Here is a 25,956-nt window from a genome sequence, read left to right on the forward strand (position 1 = left end):
GAAGAAGGCTCTTCTTTTGTTCTTTCATTTATTCACTCATTTATTGATCCATTCCTGGGTGGGGTAGAACCAGAGATTGATACGACAAGGCCCTTGACCCAGGCAAATGACAACATAAGAGGAAAGGCCAACGTTATAAATATCTTACAGCAAGAATTTAAAAAGGGTAACGTCACGGCAATCAGAGCTGATCATTCTAACCACAGTCTATGAATTAAACATGTGGTGTTTTTCCAGGTAAAATGTAAGGCTGTAGTTATCATCTTCTGTTGATTTTTAAGACACTCTTCTGAAGCATCTATCCAGAGGTCAACGACTAGCACTACTTTAGGTGCTGAGCTATAAATATGCTACCGGTTTCTGCAATCTTGCAATTAATTAAAGTGCTGGATTTACTCCAAGAGGTATTTGGTTAGTCATCTCAGAGCCAATAAACAATGTTCCCCCTGTGTTTACTCCTTACCTGAACTTCCCTGACGAGGTACTATGGTTACCTTGATCCTTGACAAAAACTGTTTATTGACTATGTATTGGCAGGGCTTAATTCCTTTCCTTTCCACCACAGATCTAGCTCATGTCCTGGTTTTCACGAAGCATGTTTCATATCTACTGCAAACACAGCAAGACTGCAGTAGTCTCAGCATATTTGATTCTTACAGATAATTACTTGCTTTTTCAAGTGTTGAATCAAAGAATTAAGTTAAAATTGACATGCCTGTGACTTATTTGAAAATAGCAAATTATATTTGCCCTACATTGTCCAAAGTACCAAAGTTAACAAATAAATTGCATACCTTTACTTAAAAATCTGGCTAGGAACATATAAACAGCAAAACTGAAATTGCTGAATTTCTTCATGACAATTTATAATTAACAATCAGGTTGCTAGCAACTCTGTTTTCAGAATATCTAAAATCCGCTGTTGATATCAGAGAGGCTTTTCAGCAACAACCTTAACAAGTATAGATCTCAAATCAAATCAACAGAAACAATCTTTGAATATTCATTTGCATTTATGCATTAAATTTCAGCAACTACACTAGCTTTTAAATTAGGGGAATATTATTTTTCTGCATAAACTAACTGCAAAGAACACAACTGATTAAAAATATGTGACTTGTGTTTATACTTTGCACATGATTTTCCAACAGCAATTATTAAATTTCTTACCCATAACTTTAGGCCTAATAGAATTATTTTACTCACTACATTAGTCACGGATCCTAGCATGTGCCTTTTCATTGAATGATTGCTTCCTGTCCACATTAATTGCTCATGTATCGTGGCATTTGTCATCAGGAACCACAGCTACTTGTGCACACGTCGTTTTCTAGTTTGACGGTAAGCAACTTGAAGGGAGGCATCCTGATCCATGAAGGTATAAAAATGAAACCAGGTATCTCACTTTATCACAACTCCCTTTTTCACAGTGATTATAAGAGAAGCAAATGGAAGACCACCAACTCCGTGTCTCTTTGATGCTATTCACCCCTAACTATCTCCTGACAAAGGGATGAAATTCCTAACACCCTCAGACTTACAGTACTGACAGGGCAAACAGTCATAAGATAGGCAATGTGGGGTTCGCTGTTGGCTGCAAAATTAATGCAATGTATTAGCAGCCCTGAACTAGACAAGGGTTCTAAAAGGAGGAATTGAGGCAAATTTTAAAAATGGAAAACTGAAGGGCTGCAAAAAAGAAACAAAGGCCTGTGACGAGTGCTGGGAAAGCCAGGCAATAGTAATTAATGGGGAGGACGCAAAACAAGATGTGCAGACTGGCAAAGAAGGGGACTTGACACTCTCAATTCGTCCTTGGGTACGTGGGACCACACACACAAAAACTGGGAAAGTGGTTTTAAATGAAGCTCATGTGATGATGCCGAGGCTGCCACACGGTCTGGGTTGGTTTTTGTCAGTGTCGGCATGGAAATGGGGTGCTTTTCCTTACCTCCAGATGCTCTAAAATATAGGGCGGATTTGTCATGCCCAGCCTCAGCATTGCTCCCTCAGGAATCACTTCAACCAGCTTCCACAGCAGCGTGGGGAGATCAGTGCCAATATCTCTGCCATAAGCCCCTGTGTCTTCACTGGTCAACCATATCTCGCAAACACCCTCTGTGAATCAAAGGAGATAATGAACAAATCTGTTGCAGAGCTGTTTCCTTCATCATACAGCTGCTCACTCTTTTTAATGCACTATTTCTCAGCATTATTATGCAGGCAGTCTGGGTATTCAGTTGCAGAAAAAATAAAGCAGCTTATCCCATGGTAGCACTGGCTTATTAAGTTCATTTTATGAACACCGGAGAGTTACAACAATGCTGTAAATTATCAGCGCGTCCTATGGAGTGATTAACATTCACAGCCAATCAGTTCAACCCTGTTTCCTCCAAAGCACTTTGATCAAGACTAAGGCTGCAGTCCCATCACAGAGAAAACCTACTTTATTGAACAACAGAAGCCCCAGAACCGAACAGTTGCTCTACAGACTAGGTACTATCAGCAGTTACTCACTAATCAGCCTGTCACCAACCCAAGGAAAAATGCCAAGTGTGGTTAAGGTTTAGCTCACAAATTATTAATTATGAGGCATCCATTTCTCCTGTAGTAACTATTCTAATTTGACTTCTTTAGTCAATTAAGAACAGAATGCAGGGCTTTGTTCAAAGAAGTTGGTTGCTGTATAAGTATTTGTGTCGGGAAACCTGCTTACTGACAGTTTGCATCCTATTTCCCATCCATGGGACCTCAGGCAGGAAAATGTCTACATGTTTTGTTGCTGCTGTTGTTGTAAACAATCCTGCCTTCAAATAACACAGCCTACATTAACTTGCTTCTAAAAATCGAAAGGAAATACTTTTGGATAACCTAGTATTAAATAAAATGAATAAAACAGAGTTAGCAAGAGTTACCCAGGTTTGCATGGCACACAGAGTGCTTCTGAATGCACATTCAATTAAAGGATTAGCCTATCTGAAAAGGCCAAATGATTCACAAGTCTCAACAAACAATAAAATGGGCCTGTGAAATGTGTTCACGCTGAAGTGATTTGTTGCTTCTGAAGAACCTAACACACGCACAAGGCACACAAAGAAAGACCACAGCCTCAACCAGAAGTAAACGTTTCTGGTAAGAATCTTAAAATTATAATTTTAAATCGTTTTTAGTTGATGGAACAGAAGAGTTTCAAACATACATTAAATATTCCTAGCCAAGAGAGATAGCAAATAAAACACATGGCTTTTATGTGAATGTAAACTGAAAACTAACAGAATATAGGAGCAAAAAGCAAAGAACTTCCCTTCCTTAATGTGTTCCACAGAGGGAGAAACATACATGAAGTTAAGATCTCCAATCACTAAGAGATGTAGTTATTAATCAAAAAACTAGCCAACCCACACAAAAACATGTTCCCTTTTCCCCACTTGTCTTTCTGAGACATGCACATCCTCACCCACACCTAAACAACACAGGAAATACAAGGATAGAAATAGGATTTTCATTTCCTGAAATTAAAGAAACAACTATCACAGAAAACAGGATATAACAAAACATAAAAGCTCCATTTAAGAAGTTGTCGATGTTTGTAGTATTTGAAAAGCAGTGGTGTTATGAATATATGGGTTTTCTTAAATTAAATTAAATACATAGTTCCAGAAAGTAATACACCTTTGTTTCGTTTTACTCATATAATAAAGAAAATGTATCCTCAGAAGAAACAGTCTAACATGTGTATAGGCTCCCTGTGTAGTCTTATAATTTTATAAATATTCTTTGTCCATGGAGTAAATACTGTTCTATTTTTAAAAAAACGAATTGCAATTAGTGGCAACATCTTTATTTTAATATTACATATGCCATCAGACACTGGACTCATACAACCTTTTTTCTTTTAAATCTTATCACAAAATCCACTCCAGGAAAAGAGATGGCTAAGTAACAACATAAACAGATTTTAAAACACTCTGAAAGAGGTTATAAAAACAGGACATTATCCATGATTTTCCAGTTACTGGCATTTGAGCAACACAATATGAATATTTTAAAATGAACAGAATAATTTTAATTTATAATTTTTCCATCCAAATGGTTCCACGTTACGCCTTATGTAGAGCGAGCAAGTTCCTGGAACAGTGCCTTGCTGTTGCTAGATGAATATAGAAGGGGAAAAATCACTATGAATAGGAATGGAAATAACATCCAAGCAGAAACAGCAGCCAGCTCTCAAGCTGCATAGGTGGGGACCAATAGCCCCCTGGTGGGCTGAAACTTCAAATTAAATCACATAAAGAGGAAGCAGCTGTAACACTAAATCAGCAACAACAGGAATAATGGTCTTGATGTCTCCAAGATCAAGGCTGCTAAAGTGCTCTATATAATAGCAACCTGGCTTAAAACACAATGAAATGGGAGAACGTGTGCAAAATGTGAAACCCGTGGACTTAGGGAGAACTGTGCCTGGCCAATTCAATCCAAAAATTTGTCAAAGATGATTTTGCTCTTAATCAATGTGAGAGAGTACAGATTTTGTAAGGTTATATTTCAAGCATGAATGCTAATGAGAGCTGATCCCTCAAATACTTAGGATAGAGAGAGTCATTTCACACTAAAGGTGAAGCTAAATATGGAACCCCATCTGACATCCTTTTCCCTGGGAAGTCTTGTGATTACTCACAGGGCAAGCAGTTCCTGTCAGGTCAGCTTGCATATGAATTCACCAGGGAAACCGAAGGCTGGAGTCTGTAATCACTAATGGATATGGGGACACATGCATGCTTCTATCTGCACACTTAATTGGCTATCCTGTGGACAGAAGTGCTTGCCTAAACAGCTTCATTCCTTAAGGACTTCAGTTATGAGCTCTATTCCTTTGCACATTCATTTCTTTATTCATCCATCAGACATTTATTAGGCCGTTACCTACTATGTGCCCTGCAGCAATTCCAGCTCATGACAGATATGGATTCATCATTAAACTTCTGTGATCTAAGATTGGCTGTTATCCAGGAGCTGGCAAGGGGACAATGACAGACATCCTGGGGACTTCACATACATCACTAATGGAGGTGGTGGAGGGGGGTGGGTATTGAAGAACACAGTCTTAGAAACCAAAATGAAGGGCGAGCTGGAAGTGGATATGACGTCAGCCCCAATGAGATAGGCCCCGTCTGCAATATAATGTGGACTTTGATTAATACATGTCAGAAAAACAAACACATGGAAATGAAAAAGAGAAGCAAGCAGGAAGAACTGAGATAAGAGAAGTGAATGCCCAGTAAAACCTCCCATGCCTGTAAAAATAAATATATGCAAAAAAAGAGAGAAAGTAATGGCTGGAAAAAGTGGGAGACAAAAATTAGCTTTTAAAGCATCCAAGGGGAAATTTTTACTTTTTCCTAAAATTGTTCATCTGCCTGCATTTTGTTCATTTTCCTTAAATTGTTCAGTCTCTGACTTCGAAGGAACCTTAGGTTCATCTGATCCTTTATCCTTTTCTTGTGTTAATTTTGGTAAAAGAAAAGCAAATACTATGAAAAAATGAAATGCATCTTGCAAGGTAAAAAACAACAACACAAAAAGCCTTTAAAAAGTTTACTTATTAGGATCAGTTATCATTTTACCCATGAATTTACTGATCAGCATGGAGTTGAAACACATAGCTATTTCCCCCTGAACAGAGAGCAACTCAACAGCTGGATTCTGATCTTTGCTCCATAGTAATTTGAGATGACAGAGGATGGAAAAGTAGGAGACATAAAATACAATTTTCTCAACAAAATAGTCTCACAACAAAGAAAATCCTTTTTGAAAAATCAACCTTTGCCAAAACTCAATTTCAAAAGATCATGATTCACTATAATTTTCCTGTGTATGAGCTTCATTGTAATAAATTAAAATACTGGTAAAGACTGATTTCATCTGGTCCAAGGAGTGATATTTCTCTAGTAGCTCTTGCTCTATCATGGGGGAAAATTTCCACCATAATAAGTTGCTTCAAATGTTTCATCATGAGTGGAGTCTAAAAATAAAGATTACAAAAATATGAAAACTGTAAATTATGATTAATAGGATCAATCATTAAAGAACACTAGATGGCAAGAAAATTACATCAACTAAACATAATTAAAGAAAAACACCCCCAAATCTGTTAAACCTTTCTTCCTCAGAAGATGTGTTGCCCCCTTCTCCTGTCTTTTGCTCTGCCCGCCCCCCTGCCCTCCCCTTTCTCCTCTCAATTCCACCTACTATTCCTTCTCCACCACCCCAGTCGTCTTTATGCTCCATTTTCTTCAAAGGCCAAAAAGGAATATAAATTAAACATACATTGTGTTATATCTATGCATGTGCATTAAATTTTCAGCTCCTGCCCTAGCCGCCGTGGCTCAGTGGATAGAGTGTCGGCCTGCGGACTGAAAGGTCCCAGGTTCGAATCCGGTCAAGGGCATGTGCTTTGGTTGCGGGCACATCCCCAGTAGGGGGTGTGCAGGAGGCAGCTGATCAATGTTTCTCTCTCATCTGTGTTTCTAACTCTCTATCCCTCTCCCTTCCTCTCTGTAAAAAATCAATAAAATATATTAAAAAAAAAAAAATTTTCAGCTCCTAATTCCTGATGCTTTTTTTAAAGGGTCACAGTGCATATTAACTAGATTTTTATAGGCTCATTCTTCTTAAAAATAATCTTAGAAAATTCAGAAATAAATATGACCCTCTGTTTAAACACTTCAAAGGTCATGAAAATTTATTCAGTGGAGATGTTTCAAAGTAATAATATCTATTTATAGGCAGCTTCTAGTTATGTAGCTTATTTATTTAATAGCAAATTAGACAATGGTCCCTTCTAATCCTATTACTAGACATCAAGAGTTTTATGTTTTCCTGTCAGATAAAAAAGGATTTAAATGACAATTTAATTAAAGATTGCCTCATAAGAGGACCAACTAGGGCTACCTTATACATATATAACAATGACATATCACTGATAAAACCCAATTAATAGGCCACCATATGAGATAATTATTCATTACCTAATTCTTCAATTATATCATGTTTATACTATTTTTACAAATTTGAAAGAATTATTAGTGACCTGAAGTATTTTTTTCTCTAATGTTTTCTTTTGAACAATGTTGAATTTAGAGGAAAGTTTCAAGAGTCCAACATGAATAACCATCACTCCTTCACTTGGACTCACGTATAGCATTTTGTCACATTTGTGAGCACTCAATCTCTCCACACCCACAAGCACATGGTATTTTGTATGTTCTTCCCCCCTGAACCCTTTGAGAATTAGTTGCAGACATGATAGCACTTTAAATCTAAATAAATCAGTGCATATATCTTCTAAGATTAAGAACATTCTCACCCATAATCACAATATAATTACTGTTCTTGACTATCTTTGAACAACACTTTCACTGTAGTCAGACTGACTCAATTTTATTTCCTTGTGCAATTCACTTAGGCAATGAGGAAATAATCCTGTTAGCCAATGAGAAAATGAATTTTCTTTAGACAACATGGAAATGCAGCTTGAATGTTACAAGGTGTGTCCCATGGTCTCCTTTAACTTCTGCACAAGATGAATGTAGAAGTTACCCTACAGGAGTAGCTGGAGAGCACAGCAAATGAACACAAGTCTCTTTTTATTTAGAAGTAAGACTTCCCAATTACAGATAAATTCAGAAAGAGCAATCACTCATAAAATAATTAAACTTTAAAATTATCCTTTTTATTGCTTTAATAATAAGAGTTAACAAAGAGACAGAATTTCCAGAGCATCTGACATCTGTGATTATAGTGATACAAAGGAACAAACTTGTTGGCATAATTGATAATGTTGTAACTAAACAAAAACAACCTGTTTAAATTATTCCTTTTGAAAGGTCATAATTAGGAAGAATATTGTTTATTTCCATGCTTCTACAAGAATTTGGAAATAATGGAAAACAAAACAAACACCACAAAAGGAAGACACACTTTCTGGAAACAAGGCGTCTGATTCTCCAGCGTCCAAAATCTGCAACAAGCCTCAATGAGGCAGATTATCCTGAATACCACAGTGTGTTGGTTCCATACATGGGAGAAATACAGACAACAGCATCTATGAATGGGCCCTCTGATGTTTCAGCAGGATGCGGGAAGAGATGATATTTTGTCTTTTAAAAAATCACAAGCTCAACTTCCAACAGACCCAGCATTACAGATACAAAAGGATGTAGGAAGAAGAAAAAACAAAATAGCTGGAAACTTGCAGCGCAGTGCCTTTCCCTCAGAAAAGATAAATATTGTTGATCATGGCAATTATAGTAATTTATCTAGATTCCAAGACTAACTTAGAGAGATATAGAGTAGTTTAGAGGGTAAAGAAGCAAAGGATTTTGCATTGTTTGAGCCACTGAACTTAACTACAGAATAAAGAACAAATAGAACTTAAATATTAAAAGAACACATTACTTTAATTAATGACTAACACTTTATGATCCTAAAGATCTTTCTCAAAAGTGAATTCCACAAAACCTACAGTCAAATATGACTTGAAAATCCTAGTTCCAATTAGGGAAATTTAACTTTGAACATAAAACTTGTAAATAATTATTGCAAGTATTTAAACAGCAACTACAGTTTTCAACTTTTACATTATATTCTCATGTTCAGTTGGAAGGTGCATCACAGATATAGTTTAGTTGTTTAATACAAAGAAAACATCATTCATTCATTTGTTATTACTTTATGCCAGTATTTGTTATTACTTTGTGCCAGATATGTTCTAGGTCTTGGAGACAAGGTGTCAGCTCTCGTGAAATTTATTCAAGTTAGAGAGACAATAAACTAAGATAAATAATATAGATCAAGTAAAAATAAGTGCTAATAAAATTTTTTAAAGCGGGATAAAAGGAATGAGTAATAAAGTGGTTGAGAAAGGACACTGCTATTTTTGACACATTATAATCGAGGAAGACTCACAACAGCATGATACCTGAATGAACCAAGGTAGTAAGTCACAAAGATCAGTATGAGAAGGAAGAGCGCTGGAAGCAGAGGGAATATAAGTACAAAAATGCAACATGAACATGATTATAGTTCCCACGAAACCACAAAGAGGTCATTGTGGTTGGGATGAGGTGAGCAAGAGGTGAAAAAGAACTATAAGATGGGAGCCAGTGGTGACAAAAGTTGTTGCAAGAGAGCAGAGCTTTATGAGAACAAGAATTACATGTTGACAACCTATTCACTGTCATATGTGATGCATATGCAATATGTATATTATATTTACTAGTGAAAGCTCTCAATAACTCCATGTTTTAAGATACTCTCATGCTTAAGCTCAAGAATATTTAATACAGTTTTAGAATCCTCAAAGCACTACATTTAGTAAATAAGAAGGAACAGAAAAAGAAATAACAGAACATAAAATTGTCCAGTCTTTCTAAAAGAAATTCATTTCTTTCACTCTTTTTTGAAGGGGAAATATATTACAATTGACTGAAATGAGTGAAACAAGACTAACAAATTTAAGTAGAAACAAGTAAAAGAAATCCGAGACCATTAAACATTTATGCTTTCTAGTTGGTAGCACCTATAGGGAACTGAAGTGGTACCAGTCTTTTATACCTCCTCCTTTTACTTCTTCTTTCTTTCCACCCAACAGAACTTAAGTACTATTCTTGGGCCCCAACTTCTCACTTAGCATCAATTAAGTTGACATCCAAAAAACTAACATTTGCAATAAACTCAAAGAGTCTTCGAAGAGGTTGAACCACTGCTATAACTTCTGAAGGAAGGACAAATAGGAATAAGTAAGATAGAATCCTCTTAAGAGGCAGGAAGAGGAAATAAAAAGTCATTAAAGTTCATTGAAGAAAAAAGTATCTCACCCTCAAGAATCTACTACGCACACACCAATTGACTATAATAATAGACAGAATAATTCAGAACAGTTTTACTCCTTTTAACTACTATAATTGGCAACTGATCCAAAAGTAGGTTAGTTAAAATAGTCTTATAAGGATAACATGTGCCCTTTAAGTTTGGAAGTCTTATGAAGATGGTAGTTGTGCCTTGACAAAAATTAGAATAATCAGAATAGAAAGTTCTGATACCTTAGATATCAATAATTTAATAATCAGCTCGTTCTTCAATTTAAAATTTCTGTGAACAAAGCACTACAAACACTTGTAGGTTGTATTAATAAAAGGTGATTTTAATATTTATTACAATAGAATAACATATACCAATAACCAACTCTGTAACTTGATTACCCAGCTATGGTAATCAAAATTATATGTACCAACAGGTTTGTTTCTGAGGAGGAATGTGTAATATCCAGTAAAAATTATGGACTCTGGCCATGTTAATGGCAACACAAAATTTTAATTAAAAGGAAATATTGTGAGGACTTCCATTTCTGCATACAAAGGATTAACTGTTACAGAAATTGCCTTAATGCTGTAAACAACTAGAAAATTTGACTAAATATATATGAAGCCATGAGACAGGAATCACAGGCAGGGCAGGGCTGTGATTTTTTAGAGAAGCAAACAAGGTGAGTCCTATGATTGCCCATCTTACTACCTGGAGGCGCTTTCTAAGGCCACAGTGCAGAAGAGAGGAACCAAACAGAGCCTGATGATCTTGCTAAGTTGAGGAGACAGAGATTGTAGTACAAAAAGCCATAATTTACAGGATTAAATATTTAAGAGACAAAAGTTGCACAGAGATGAGAAAAAGTTGCACCCATTTTTAGTTGAGTACTATCTGGGCATGCATAAGAGGAAACTAAATCCTATGGCTGATGAAAGAATCACAGGAAAGTAGTGGACCAAACAATTCCTAAAAGTCATACAGGACCAAGAGTTTGTGTTTCTTCAAGACAAGAGAAAGCGTAGAATACATGAGTCATTAGATAGGGTCCTTAGGAGTGTATATGCCGTAGTGGTGGAGGAAAAATTCATGTTAAACTAGAAGCTGCTCTGAACATACACTAACAGATCTTACAAGAAAGCCTCAAAAAAATCAAACTAATTTCAAATAACTCTATAACAGAACAAAGTCTAAAACTCTTTAAAGGAACATAACAAAATCCAATGTTCAACAAGATAAAATTCAAAGTGCCTGCCATCCAAACAAAACTTCACAGGCATTCAGACAAGAAAGAAAATGTTGACTATGGTTATGATCAGGAGAAAATTCAGTCGGAACAGTCATAAGTGACAGAAATGATGAAATTAGCAGAAAAGGACATCAAAAGAAGTATTGTAAATGTGGTCCATGTGTTCATAAAATATGAATGTGATGAGAAAAGAAATAGATGTTTGAAAAAAGACATCATTCAGGAGATAAAATTAAAGACCCAGTAATAGAAATTATCCAAAATGAAGCAAAGAAAGAAAGAACACTGAGAATAAGAATGAACAGAGAAGAATAATATCAAGCCAAGCAACACATGCTTTAGATTCCCTAAAATAATGGTTGAATTTTCCAAATTTGATAAAAACTATAAACCATAAATTCAAGAAAATCAAACTCAGTAGAATAAACAAAACTAAAACCACACCCAAACACATTATAAACAAATGGCTTTTTTTAAAAAAAAAGCAATAAAGAGAAAATTTTAAAAGCAATTGGGGTGGAGAAGACATTGTACACAGGCACAAAGATAAGAATAACAGAAACTTCTTGTGAGAAACTATGCAAACCAGAATGGAATGGAGAGACATCCTGAAAACAATGAAAAACTGTCCTAGAATTTTGTATTCCATGAAAATAGGAAAATAGCTATTCAATTTGAGGGAAAAATAAAAAAGTGAGACAAACAAAACTGAGAGAATTTCTTACTGACAGATCACTACTATAAATAATAAGGAAGAAAAGTCTTTAAATACAAGAAAACGTATTGTAGATGGGGGAAGGGGGGAAGCACTAGATGATACACAAAGGGAAGAGCAAGACCAGAAATGTTAAATGTGTGGGTATATATAAAAGCTACTTTCTCTCACTTTTTATCTCTTTAAAATATAATTAACTATTTTAGGCAAAAACCAACAACAATAACAATATACTTGGGGGTCTACAATTTATTCAAAAAATTGACAATAGTATAAAGAATATGAGGAAGGAGGAAATGAAAGTATATAACTCTAAGATTAAGTTACTGTTATTTGAAGGTGGGTTGTAATAAGTTAAGCATGTATATTTAAACCCCAGAGCAATTATGAATGCATGCATGAATGAATGAATCAATCAATCAATAAAACAGAGAGGTATAGCTAACAAGGCAATAGTGAAAACAAAATGGAATCACAATACTCAATCTGGAAGAAGGCAGAAAAAGAGGAGAGAATAAGCAATGAAATGCTGGGAATTATAATGAATCACTAACTCTAGAGCAGACAGAAAGGGGAATAGAATCATAGAGGCTTCAACATTATCTTTAATTCTTTTTTATTAAAAAAAACTCTGAATTAAATGCGATAAAATATTAGGGCTTAATACAGTTGGTGAATTTTTTAAATGATGCTGGTTTCTATAGATTTTTATATTTTGAAAACATACTTTAAAATTTGAATGACAATTAATAATTCCTGTAATTAAATAAATATTGGTAAAGTCTATTTTTTATTTTAGAAAGAAGCTAAATCAACCAATGAAGTCTGTGTGTTTTAAAATAAGTGGTTCTTGCCCTGATGGTGTGGCTCAGTGGTTGAGCATCGACCTATAGACCAGGAGGTCATGATTTGATTCCCAGTCAGGGCACATGCCTGGGTGGTAGGCTTGATTCCCAGCAGGGGCTGTGCAGGAGGTAGCCAATCAATAATTATTTCTCATCATTGATGTTTCTGTCTTTCTCTCCCTCTCCCTTCCTCTCTAAAATCAATAAAGAAATATATTTAAAATAAGTGGTTCTATAAGAGTAATTAAGTGCAATGACCTTTATTAAATTTTGTTATGTGAGGCTAATCTAGATAGCTGATATTAGGTACTTAAAAGTAGAATGCTAATTCTCCTCTGGCCTGAGGGAAAAACAATGACACTTAAAAATAACTGTGGTATATCTATACAATGGAATACTACGCTGTGGTAAAAAAGAAGAAATTCTTACCATTTGCAACAGCATGGATGGAACTGGAGAGCATTATGCTAAGCGAAATAAGCCAGTCAGAGAAAGATAAATATCACATGATCTCACTCATTTGTGGAATATAATGAACATAAACTGATGAACAAAAACAGATCCAGAGACAGAGAAGCATCGATCAGACCATCAAACCTCAGAGGGAAGGTAGGGGAGGATGGGGGGAGGGGGAGAGATCAATCAAAGGACTTGTATGCATGCATATAAGCCTAACCAATGAACACAGATACCAGGGGGGTGATGGCATGAGTGGGGGGGGGGGGTGAGGGGGCAATGAGGGGATAAGGACACATATGTAATAACTTAATCAATAAAGAAAAACAAATTAAATAAATAAATAAATAAAACACAAAAAGAACTCAAAGAGGGAAAATTATAATTTCTTACCATCAATAATTCAACTTTTCAAAGAAAGAGAAAATAGGGTTGGTTGTGACACTGAGGAAAATAATAAACCAATAGCTCTGTTGCCTTGCCTTTTCCATTGCCTCCATTATTCCAATTCAGGGCTCTCAATTAGTAACCAGATACAACGTAAGACTTTAATAATTCTCCACCTGCAAGTGAATTAAGGCTATTTTTCTCTCTCTTCATTGTCTATCAGTAGGCCACTCACTACAGTTCACTAAAAATAGATTACACTAGATCTTTTTTTTTGTTTTTGGTAGTACAACTAACACAATACACTTTAGAGTAATTAATCAATGTAGTACTTGAATAACAAATACAAGATAATTTTAAGAATCAAAACTTTCGCTGAAACCGGTTTGGCTCAGTGGATAGAGCGTCGGCCTGCGGACTGAAGGGTCCCAGGTTCGATTCCGGTCAAGGGCATGTACCTGGATTGCGGGCATATCCCCAGTGGGAGATGTGCAGGAGGCAGCTGATCAATGTTTCTCTCTCATTGATGTTTCTAACTCTCTATCTCTCTCCCTTTCTCTCTGTAAAAAATCAATAAAATATATTTAAAAAAAAAAAAAAGAATCAAAACTTTCTAGCCAGAAAATGTCAAAATACTTTATTACTTCATTTTACAAACATAGACTTGAAGAGCAGAAAGGTTAAGCAACTTGTCCAAAGTTATACAATAACTAATAGCAGAACAAGGATAAGATTTAATCTCTTCCAAAAAAGGAACTCCAACAAACTCTTTGATGTCAATTCAATGGCCCAAAAAGAACACCTATAATACTGTGGCTGTCCTTATGGCAAAAAGAGAACTACCAACCAAAATTTCAGAAGATAGAATTCTTTCATAGCATTAGAAAGAAAACCAAAACAATGCACAAATAACATGTGAGATGCATTAAGAATAAAAAACTTCATTATCCTATATAATAAAGAGGCAATATGAAAATTAACCCTCATGTCCTCACAAGATGGCTGCCTACAGCCAGGCTGGCAGGGGGGTTAGTGAGGGGTGACCAAACAACTGAACAAGCAGGCTGCTGGGGCAACCAGGCTGGCGGGGGGGGGGGGGGGGGCATGAGGGGTGACCAGGCTGGCGGGGGGGGGGGGCAGTTGAGGGTGACCAGGTGACCAGGCTGGCAGGGGGAACAGTAAGAGGTGACCAGGCCGGTGGGGGTTGGGGGGCAGTTAGGGGCGACCAGACCGGCAGGGAGTTCAGTAAGGAGTGACCAGCCAGGCAGGCAGGTGAGCGATTAGGAGCCAGAGGTCCAGGATTGTGAGAGGGATGTCCGACTGCTGGGGATTGGGCCTAAACTGGCAGTTGGATATCCCCTGAGGGGTCCTGGATTGGAGAGGGTGCAGGCTTGGCAGAGGGGACCCCCGCCTCCCCTGTGCACAAACTTCATGCACCTGGCCTCTGGTCCAATATAATAGCCACAAGCACATGTGGCGACTGAGCACTTAAAATGTGATTAGTCCCAACTGAGATGTTCTATAAAGGACACAGATTTTAAAGACTGAGTATGAAAGAAGAAAGTAAATATCAAGATTTTTATATTGAATATAAGTTGAAATGATTATATTTTAAAATCTTAGAAAAGAAACTGAACCTTTATTTTTTTACTTAAAGTGGCTACTAGAAAGTTTTAAATTAAACACATGGCCCACATATTTTATTTTTAAAAAAATATATTTTATTGATTTTTTACAGAGAGGAAAGGAGAGGGATAGAGAGTTAGAAACATTGATGAGAGAGAAACATTGACCAGCTACCTCCTGCAAACCTCCTACTGGGGATGTGCCCGCAATCAAGGTACATGCCCTTGAACGGAATCGAACCTGGGACCCTTCAGTCTGCAGGCCGACACTCTATCCATTGAGCCAAAACGGTTAGGGCTGGCCCACATATTTTTATTGGATAGCACTGTAATCCTATCTAATAAAGAATTAATATGCAAATTGACTATCACTCCAACACACAAGATGGCAGCCCCCATGTGGACACAAGATGGCCAGCAGAGGAGGGCAGTTGCGGGGGAACCAGGCCTGCAGGGGACGGCAGTAGGGGGGGACCAGGCCTGCAGGGGAGGGCAGTTGGGGGGAACCAGGACTGCAGGGGAGGGCAGTTTTGGGGGAACCAGGCCTGCAGGGGAGGGCAGTTAGGGGTGACTAGGCCAGCAGGGGAGGGCAGTTAGGGGTGACCAGGCTGGAAGGGGAGGGTAGTTAGGGGCTATCGGGCCAGCAGGGGAGGGCAGTTGTGGGTGACCAGGCCCACTGGGATTGGGTCTAAATGGGCAGTCGGACATCCCTCGAGGGATCACAGGTTGGAAAGGGTGCAGGCGGGGCTGAGGGACACCTCCCGCCCCGCATGAATTTCATGCACCGGGCCTCTAGTATAGACTATAGAACTGTCTGAGATGAAGAACTGAAAGAACTAGCATAAACTTTAAGTCAAATTGTACTTTCTCCTAAATAATTAATCAAGAGAAACTAAAATTCTTTAAATAACATGACTGACAAATGTAAGATGCTATATCTTATACACTTTATACTTTAACATCAGACAAACCCAATTGAGAAAGGACCTATAAAACAACTATCCGGTCCACTTCAAAAATATCCAGTTACATACACAAAGGAAGACAGTGGTCCTGTCCCAGATTGGAGGTGGAGACTGAGGAGACAAGATAACTAAGTGTAATATGGGATCCTGGATTGCCTCCTGGACCAGAGAAAGAATATTATGGAAGAATGGATGAACTCTGAATAGGGTCTGTAGGTTACATAATAGTATTATATCAATGCTAACTTTTCTGAAATTGATCATTGTACTATGGTCATATAATAGATTAACATTTGAAATAGTTGGATAAAGGGTAAATGTGAACTCTTTGTATTATTTTTGCGACATTTTTGTAAGTCTGGACTTATTTCAAAATATAAGTTAAAAAGAAAGACCAAGGCAGGGCACTGGTTACCAGGACAAGAGACAGCGCTGCATATGTGAAACCTTTGCTTCCTGTGAAGTTTAAGTAGGGCAGGCCCAGTCTTATGTCTAATGCAAATCAATAACCTATTTCCCTCAACACTGAGTAGAGCTTCCTAATTTAAAGTAGCGATTGCCAGGGTGCTTCTAAAAATTATCAACTTATCTTAAAAATCCACCAAATGAATGCATGCTTCTAAAAATAAACTTCAAACACTACATAAACAAAAATATTATATGTATATTTGCAATTAGAAAGTGAAAGACTACCTTTTGCAACATGTCACAGTGCTGCTGTTATCATCACCAAGCAGTATTTGTTAAGTAGTCACCACCAACCCCTACATGAAGTTTCCCAAGGCACATATACACAAAACTGATAACAGAGCTATGAAAGAGAAATAAAGAAACTAAATGTACAGAAAAGATTTGAGTTAACTATTTACAAAATAGGCAAATATAACCCTAAGGAGTAGGCCAGGGAGATGTGAAAATGATTTAATCAGCAGGCTATGGGCAAGAATATGTTTTTGAGGCATTAAGCTTAAATATAATAAAGACATAGTACATTGCATCTGTACTTACTATGCATATATGAACTAATATAAAGATGAAACAATAGGGTGAGGTGTAGTGGTGTAAAGGTATCGACATAACATTTATATCTGAAAAAGAGAAGCCATTCACTGGCAGGAAACTCAGTCTTCTACAGAATAGGGCCGGGAAGCAGGTCTAGTGTGCAGCTAGAAAAGTCCAATTCTGCACAACACACAGGGCAGCTTTAACTGCTGGAACAAAAACAGTGGGATGAATGAGGGGGAAAGTATCTGGCTTCCCAGTCAATATATTACAAATTAGCCTTAGAAAACCATGCCTTTCATCGGTTACTACTTAGAAGACCAAAGTTAAGATATATTCATGATCAAGTGTATCTTTTTAAAAGTCATTACCAATAAGCAATGATGTTATATACTTAAACTTAATAGAAAGTATGTATGACACAGAATTAAAGGTGTGGTTTTTTTTTTTAATCCAATGGCTTTATAGTATGCCTTGATGGTCAGAAGACAGTCTCTCTATCCAACTAAGGATACAAGAAAGGCAAATTCACAAATGAAGATAATCTGCAGAATATGATCTCAATTAACTTTTAGTCATCATGTTACTCATAGTAATTCTACAAATATTATCTAATTGAATCCATGTGTGTTATTCTGAGAAGAAGACATCCTGGAAACACACTGTATAGTGTTGTGTAGCAGCAGAAGCAACTTGCATTTAAAAAAACAAAACAAGCAGCAGCGTAGTATTCCATGGTGTAGATGTACCAGTTTTTTAATCCACTCATCTGCTTATGGGCACTTAGGCTGTTTCCAAATCTTAGCTATGTTAAATTGTGCTGCTATGAACATAGGGGTGCATATGTCCTTTCTGACTGGTGTTTTTAGTCTCTTGAGATATATTCCTAGAAGTGGGATCACTGGGTCAAATGGGAGTTCCATTTTTAGTTTTTTGAGGAAACTACATACTGTTCTCCACAATGGCTGCACCAGTTTGCATTCCCACCAGCATGCACGTACCATTTGCAACAGCATGGATGGAACTGGACAGCATTGTGCTAAGTGAAATAAGCCAGTCAGAGAAAGATAAATATCACATGATCTCACTCATTTGTGGATTATAAGGAACAACATAAACTAATGCACAAAAACAGATCCAGAGACAGAGAAGCATCGATCAGACCGTCAAACCTCAGAGGGAAGGTAGGGGAGGGTGGGGGTAAAGGGGAGAGATCAAACCAAAGGACTTGTATGCATGCATATAAGCCTAACCAATGAACACGGACACCAGGGGGGTGAGGGCATGAGTGGGGGTAAGGGGGTGGAGAGGGAAATGTTGGGATAAGGACACATATGTAATACCTTAATGAATAAAAAAAAAAAAGATTCCATTTTTTTTTTTTTTAAAAAAAGCAAACAAAGAACATGTTTTGAATGGGTGTCTACATCAAAATTCTACTCTCACCAAGAGATGAAACATCTCTAGCCCTAACTCTAGAAATGCCGGTGAGACCTGCTACTGTGTGTCAAGTAGTCACAGCCATGCCTAGAACCACAATGCTGTCCCATACTGAGACTCTGCAACTCTGAAAGCTATGTATTTATTTTACCCGTGTCACTGGGAATAGCCAGTTTTTAATCCACTTACTGATTGTTGGTTTTTTTCAGACTACTGTGACTAGTACCACAGTCCATATAATGCTTTGAACATTACTAGCATTCAGTAAATAACAACCAGCTTTACTATTAAAAATAAATGTAAAAACAAGCAATAAATCTAGACTATGGAAATCTCCATTGACCATAGAACTGCTGTCAGTGACACTAAAAGCTATTTACATAAAAGGCCCTCAAATTACAAAATATGCAAATTATCTTTATGCAAGAAATGTACCAAATATTCTAAGATTCAGAGTGCTTAAAAATATTCACCCAACTGGGATGATTTCAGATTAAAGAAAATAAGGACTGTGTAATTATATACACTTACCTTGACAAATAGAAAGCAATCTGTGATTAGAACATAGCAATTAGTTACAAAATGCTTCACATGGATTTAATTACCCATCAGTCTACATGTAGCTTAATTACTTTTATCTCATTGCATCAGTAAAAGATTTCTGCCTGAGGCAACTGCCAGTCATATATTTATAAGGCTTCTAGACTTTACAGTGAATACATTATAACATGCAGGCAAATGTGCTAAAGTTACAGCTGCAGAGGCATTCTTCATTTTGAGTCTCTGGTTTTATCCGTAAATATCTCATTTTTTTCCTAGAGTCCACTATCATCTAGCTTTCACAGTAACAGTGTCACCTATTTGGCTAAATAGCATTGTTGACATAAACATCATCTCTGTTTATCCTAATCTTGTAAGAGCTAGAAGGAAAGACCTTTAAAACCAAAACAATTATTTTATTGCCCTGGAGCAAAGGGTACTATATTCTCATGGGTAAGGTAAACACTGAAATTCAGAAAGGAGATGAGCCCTTTTCAGACAGCTGTAAGTTCAGAAAGACAGTGGGTTCACTGGATGGATGTTCAGTGATTCAGAGTGGGAGTTTTTCTCTCCTTAGGAAGACAACTCCATAGTCTTAAAATTCAGCCAACCAAGGTTTGATTCCTAGCTCCTTTGGGAAGTTATTTAATTGACCTGAGAATAAATAATGACCATCTTAATTTAACATAATTGCTAAATTCAATAACACAAAAAATACAGCTAGTGGAGGATGGTTCATAGCAAATCCTATATAATAAAAGGCGAATATGCAAATCAACCAAATGGCAGAACTACCAGTCGCTATGACACGCACTCACCACCAGGAAGCAGATGCTCAATGCAGGAGCTGATCCCTGGTGGTCAGTGTGCTCCCATGGGGGAGCACCGCTCAGCCAGAAGCCGGCCTCACAGCTGGCGAGTGCAGCAGTGGTGGCAGAAGCCTCTCCCACTTTCATGGCAGCACTAAGGATGTCTAACTGACAGCATCCCCCGAGGGCTCCTGGACTGCAAGAGGGTGCAGGCCGGGCTGAGGGGACATCCCCCCCAGAGTGCATGAATTTCATGCACCAGGCCTCTAGTCCTATATAATAAAAGGGTAATATGCAAATTGACCCTAACAGCAGAACGACTGGTCGCTATGATACGCACCAATCACCAGGTGGCAGACACTCACACAGGAACTGCCCCATGGTGGTCAGTGGACTTCCACAGGGGGAGCACCACTCATCCAGAAGCCAGCTCATGGCTGGCCAGCGCAGCGGTGGTGGCAGGAGCCTCTCCTGCCTCTATGGCAGCGCTAAGGGTATCCGACTAACAGCTTAGGCCTGTTCCCTTAGGCATCCCCCGAGGGTTCATGGGCTGCCAAAGGGATGTCTGACTGCCAGCTTAGGCCCAATCCCCTGGGGGAGCAGGCTTAAGCTGTCAGTCGGACATCCCCTGAGGTGTCCTGCACTGTGAGAGGGTGCAGGCTGGGTTGAGGGATCCACCCGAGTGCACGAATTTTCATGCACTGGGCTTCTAGTATAAAATAAAAGTTAATAGAGTTTGCTGGGTTCCTCCAGAAGGGGCCTGTGAGGATTACTTGATTTCATCAGAAAAGGGGGTTCTTTGGATGGAGCTCAGTCAAAAATACTCTCCCTCCATTTTTCTTTAGAGAAACACTTTTGGTGTTGATTGGGAAATTAGATTCTCTAAGAAGTGAGAGTTTTGGCATTAAGGGAATCTGACTTCATCCTACTTAAATCATTTTTAAAAACCCTTCTGTAAAATAGGCAGGTCTCTGGGCCAGGTGGCCTTGTGTCAACTGAGCTTACAGAGATCTATGGAGCGTTCCTTTAGGGCTCATAAGTCATCAGGAGTCTCTATGGAATTTTTTTACCCAAACCAAAGTTGCTTTTGTTTCTGCTCAAATATAAACAAAATTGATAAGAAAAAGAGTCTCAAATAGTACTGTGCTTAAGAATCACCTAGAAAGCATTTAAAAAGTCAGGTGAGAGGCAGGGTGGGCAAGATTCTAACAAAGGATTCTGCAGTGATATCCAAGACTGTGTAACCTGGTGATACTGATAACCACACTAAGAGAAATGCTAGGTGAGGGCTCACAAGAATGTATGGCAACAAGTTAAACTATTAAAATCCTAAAAAACAAAAACAAAAAAACAAAAAAAAACCAGAAAATATTTTTACACCTTAAAAATTTGTTAAATTCCTCCTTGAATTTAGTTAACACTCACACTATGATTTTGAGCTCCCCAATTACTGATCCCCAAAAGGAGTACAGGTTCCACATTCTTAAAAAGAGCTTGCAAATGGCTCAAGTATCACAAGAACACAAGGAACCAAAGTCACACCTGATGGTCTCAAGGGTCCAGCTTTTGAGGTGAGCCTAGCTAATCTGCAGAATGATGAATTTGCACTTAGAAAACTCAAGCTAATTACTGAGGATGTTCAGGGCAAAAACTGCCTGACTAATTTCCACGGCAGGGATCTTACGGTGACAAAATGTGCTCCATGGTCAAAAAATGGCAGACCATCCCCTGGCCAGTGTAGCTCAGTTGGCTAGAGCATCATCCTGTGCACCGAAGGGTCATGGGTTTGATTCCTGGTGAGGGTACATGCCCAGGTTGTGGGTTCAATCACCAGTCAGGGCACATATGGGTGTTTCTCACATCGACGTTTCTCTCTCTCTCTCCCTTTCTCTCTCTTCCAAATTAATGAAAACATATAATCAAGTGAAGATTTTTTAAAAAGGCACACCATGACTGAAGCTCATGTTGAAGTCAAGACTACCAATGGTTTATTTGCTTTGTCTATTCTGTGCTGATTTTACTAAAAAATACTACAATATGATTCAGAAGACATCTTAGGCTCAGCATTAACAGGCCCACCAAATGCATAAGATAATGGAAATCATGACTGAGAGGTGCAAACAAAATGATTCCAGTTAGCAGTGGGAAGATATAGGAAGGCTGGCCGATCTATTTATCCAATCCATGTTTTTGTTAAAAAGGTCAAAATGCTGAAGAAGTTCAAGTCTGAACTGGGAAAACTCATGGAACTTCAAGGTGAAGGTAGCAGTTCTGGAAAAGCTACTGGGGATGAAGCAGGTGCCAATGCTGAGTGAACAGATGGATATGAGCCCCCAACCCAAGAATCTGTTTAAAATTCAGACACAATGATGACAAACAAAAAAACCTATTTGCAACTATGTTTTATTCATGTAGATGCCTCCAGCTCTTCACACAAAGACTATATAGCACATAATAAATACTCAATTAATATTTGCTAAAGGAAGGAAAGGGATGGGGCAGGAAGGAGGGAAATGCTTCAAATGTTTAACCTAGGCAAAGCCAAATTATTTTCAAAAAAATGTTTTTCTACTGTTCTTGTGGGTAGGAAATCATTTTTCAGAAAGTTTTCTAAATATAATCAAATGCCACAGAAACAGATACCACCACACATTTTCAGAAAGAACGTATTTGCTCTTTCATCCCTTTGTGTAGCGTGTCCCAGTAGTTCACACCCAGCTACAGGACAGCTTTGTCTGCAGAGGGCCAGCTGCCAGACCAGGGTTGGCCTCTCACTGGCCAGTGACAATGAGCACAGTAATGGCTCTTGGGCCTTGTCTGTAAAATGGCCATAGTGACACTGGATGGTTCCAATTCAATGACAGGAAATTTTCCACCGAAAAAACAACACAGTACCTGATACCTGGCACAAGGGCAATTACCACACACAGTTACTTCTCTAAGTTGAAGTCGCTCCAAAGATAAACTACAACTAGAACGATATTAAATATACATCAATAAATGTATGAACAGAATGGTGGCTCATGTAAGAGAAAGCTTTCGAGTCAGCTTGGTTAGAATTCCCGCACCACCATTCATTAGCTAGGTCGCCGTGGAGGAGTTACCTACATCTCTGAGCTTAGGTTTTCTCAGCTATAAGATGAAGACAATCATTCCATACCTCAGAGGGCTGATGAAATAAGAGAATCCATACAAAGCGGTTCCCACTCTGCCTGGCACACAGTAAACAACAAACACTAGCAACTGTTACTATTGTGCCAGACACCAAAGTAACAATGAGGAGATATGGATCCATCCCAGGTCTCAACATGGATTTTTTTGTTTGTTTTTTTTGCTGGAGCAGGCACCGTTGCTTTTGGAAATTGGAAATAACAGTATGTGTAGTAAGACATTAGTGTTACTCTGGAATTTCCATTTGGAGAAGAAAACTACTTCTGTGATAGTAAAGTTACAATAAAAAGGATAATTGTGGCATAGCCTGTTCAGACCTATATGCAGAAATTGCCCTGTTTGCAAATGGGAACTACCCAAGCACAGAAATAGAGCTTGATGCAGGGCTTTAAAAACAATAAAGTTAATTAAAAGAAAAAAAATACTTTTTATAGAGTTCAAAAACAAGTTAATTTTTTCTCAAATTCACGTTTATAGTGTTAACAGTCAAGGAGTTAAAAAGTAATGAAATAAATGCTTAAAACCACTTCAACCAACTTCTATTATAAGAAGCTTTCTGAGTCTGCTTTTTAACTCATTAAGTGTTTTTCAAGTTAGGTTTGTTGTCTCAATGCAGCTTTTCGTGGTAATTTTTGTCAAGAAAGAAGTCCAAAAGTCACTTACACTTTTGATTTGGAAAATCTAAATCATCTTGATGAATTTTTTTTTCTTATAAGCCAACATTATGAAGACGAGTTAAAATTAAAGAAAAATAAAAAATATAGTTTAAGTATTAAAACAAGTACTAAAATCATAAACCAGGAGCTAACACCCTTTAAAAGAACCAATGTGCCAAATCCCTGAGCCTTTTTCCTTTATATTCTTTGGGGTCGAAGGAGGAGACGTTGACGTGAATTGGCTTTCGGATGGTGTGCAGAACGGGGCCATCAGCAGCCCATCTGCCAGTGGCGAGAACACACCTGCCACTGACCTCGGATGTGGACAGGGGCAGATCTTCAGGGTTGGTGCCAGCCAACAAAAATTAAACATAAAAAAATCAGCCCAGGTACCGCTTCCTACACACACACACACACACACACACACACACACACACACACACACTTTTGAAAATTATGAATGGGAAAGAAAAAGCCACACATAAAGCAAAAATCACTGCTACGAACATCAAAATACAGAAAGATTATTAAAGATTAAACAGGAAATATCCCAGTTGGTATTCCTTTCGGAGTGCCTTCCCTTTACAAGCATCTCCATCTCACTGCCTTCTTGCCTCCATTTCTTTCCCTACTACTGCTCTTGTGTGCGGAGCCATTTCTGCTCTTCTGAGTTCTCCTTTCCATTTTCTCCTCCACTGTGCCACACTAGAGACTCCTTTCATTGCCACAGAGGCTAGTCTTTATTACCAGGAAAGTGGGATAGTACCTTTATACGCCCCCTCCCCGGAGAAGACCTGAAGTACCCCCAAAGAAAACCCAGAGAATGAGTGGCTGCATACATTAAAGCCATCTGTTGTCACCATCTGCCCAGGAAAGTTATCCCACTAAGCCTGGCCCTTGAAGTGATGATCCTCTCTATGTCTACTGGGAACCCTCCATATTGTCTGGAACTGTCAGGGTTTATTCTAACAAATGTTAGGAGAAGGAGAGATTACATTTCCATTGTATAGTGTTAAAACTGGGCAGGGGGAGGAGGCATTGCTTTCACTTACAAGATGGAATGAATATCGACTGGCTTCTATAAATAATTTCTTCAAGTGAAGATGGAACTCAAAACAATATCCCTGAGATATTATGAATCCAGGACTCTAGTTATATGTATTTTGGGTTGAATATATTTTTGCATGGAAAAGATTCATAATTTTTTCAACTCCAGATTCTGAACTTCCAACTTCTAAAAAATATTGGAAACCTCAGGGGCAGTCTACAGGAGATGAAAAGATTTTAACTGTAGCACTTCCAATGTTGTCTCACTTTAAATAAGTCACTTGATTTTGCTGAATCGCAGTTTCTTTATCTGGAAAACAGGAGATTAGACCAGATTATTTCTCAACTTTTGGGGTTAGAGATCTCCTTTGACACTGATGGAAGTCATGGATCCCTTTCCAAAGATAAGGCACATGCAACATTTTACTTGATGTATCAGGGGATTCATAGATTCTTAGATATGCATCGGTGGAGAAATTCCTGGACTTTATTCTAAAATATGATGCTCACTCAATGCACACAACAGACCATTTTCTTAAATGAAGATACATAATTTTTACTACTAGAAAATCAATTTATTTACACCCCCACTTAATAGCTGTTGGATAATTCCTTGAAAAATGAAAGTTTAATGAGATTCTGAAATTACACACCTGCCCATGGAACCCACACATACCCATTCATTTGGTATGTGTGATAATTGTAAAATAATCACTCTATCAGCCAAGAATGGCCACTTTTGATTGGCAAGTGATGTAAGTACAACAAGAGTCATAATTTCTCTGGCTTGAGACTTTCAAAGTTTTCACTAAACATTAATGAAATTGTTATTCTAAGCAACCATCTCTGAAAAGAGATTTTCAAAAATAATAATTTCCCTTTTATATCAAACATAGGCTGTTCACTTAGAAAAACAGAATAAAACTGGTTAAGAAAGAAGCATCTCAACTGTCAACAGTCAAGTGATAGTTTATATATAATCTTCCAAGATTTTAATAAAATTAATGTATTTAATTTTTATATTCAATAAAACTCTTATTAAAAACAGTAGCTTTTATGAGGACTATCAAAGAAGGTAATATAATTAAAGATGTATAGTTCTTTGAAGTTTTACTAAAAGACTCCATTCTGAGGGGGTTAGACATAATCATCATTCCTGGATTCAGGGTTATTAGTTACCAAGAC

The 25,956-nt window shown here is 37.8% G+C and overlaps 1 protein-coding gene and 1 pseudogene across 2 annotated transcripts in view; one reads left to right on the top strand and one right to left on the bottom strand.

The window, feature by feature from the left end:
- Nucleotides 1–25,956, bottom strand: part of CDKAL1 (CDK5 regulatory subunit associated protein 1 like 1) — a 686,928-nt gene that overhangs the window by 270,588 nt on the left and 390,384 nt on the right. For both annotated transcript variants that reach the window (XM_036348426.1, XM_036348425.1), the window contains one exon: nucleotides 1,952–2,118. In XM_036348426.1, the coding sequence (XP_036204319.1) occupies nucleotides 1,952–2,118 (167 nt within the window). The remainder of the gene's footprint in view (nucleotides 1–1,951; nucleotides 2,119–25,956) is intronic.
- On the top strand, nucleotides 18,590–22,251 carry LOC118677508 (annotated as a pseudogene).

The sequence above is a fragment of the Myotis myotis genome, unplaced genomic scaffold, assembly GCF_014108235.1.
Source record: "Myotis myotis isolate mMyoMyo1 unplaced genomic scaffold, mMyoMyo1.p scaffold_m19_p_2, whole genome shotgun sequence".
Lineage (NCBI taxonomy): Eukaryota > Metazoa > Chordata > Mammalia > Chiroptera > Vespertilionidae > Myotis > Myotis myotis.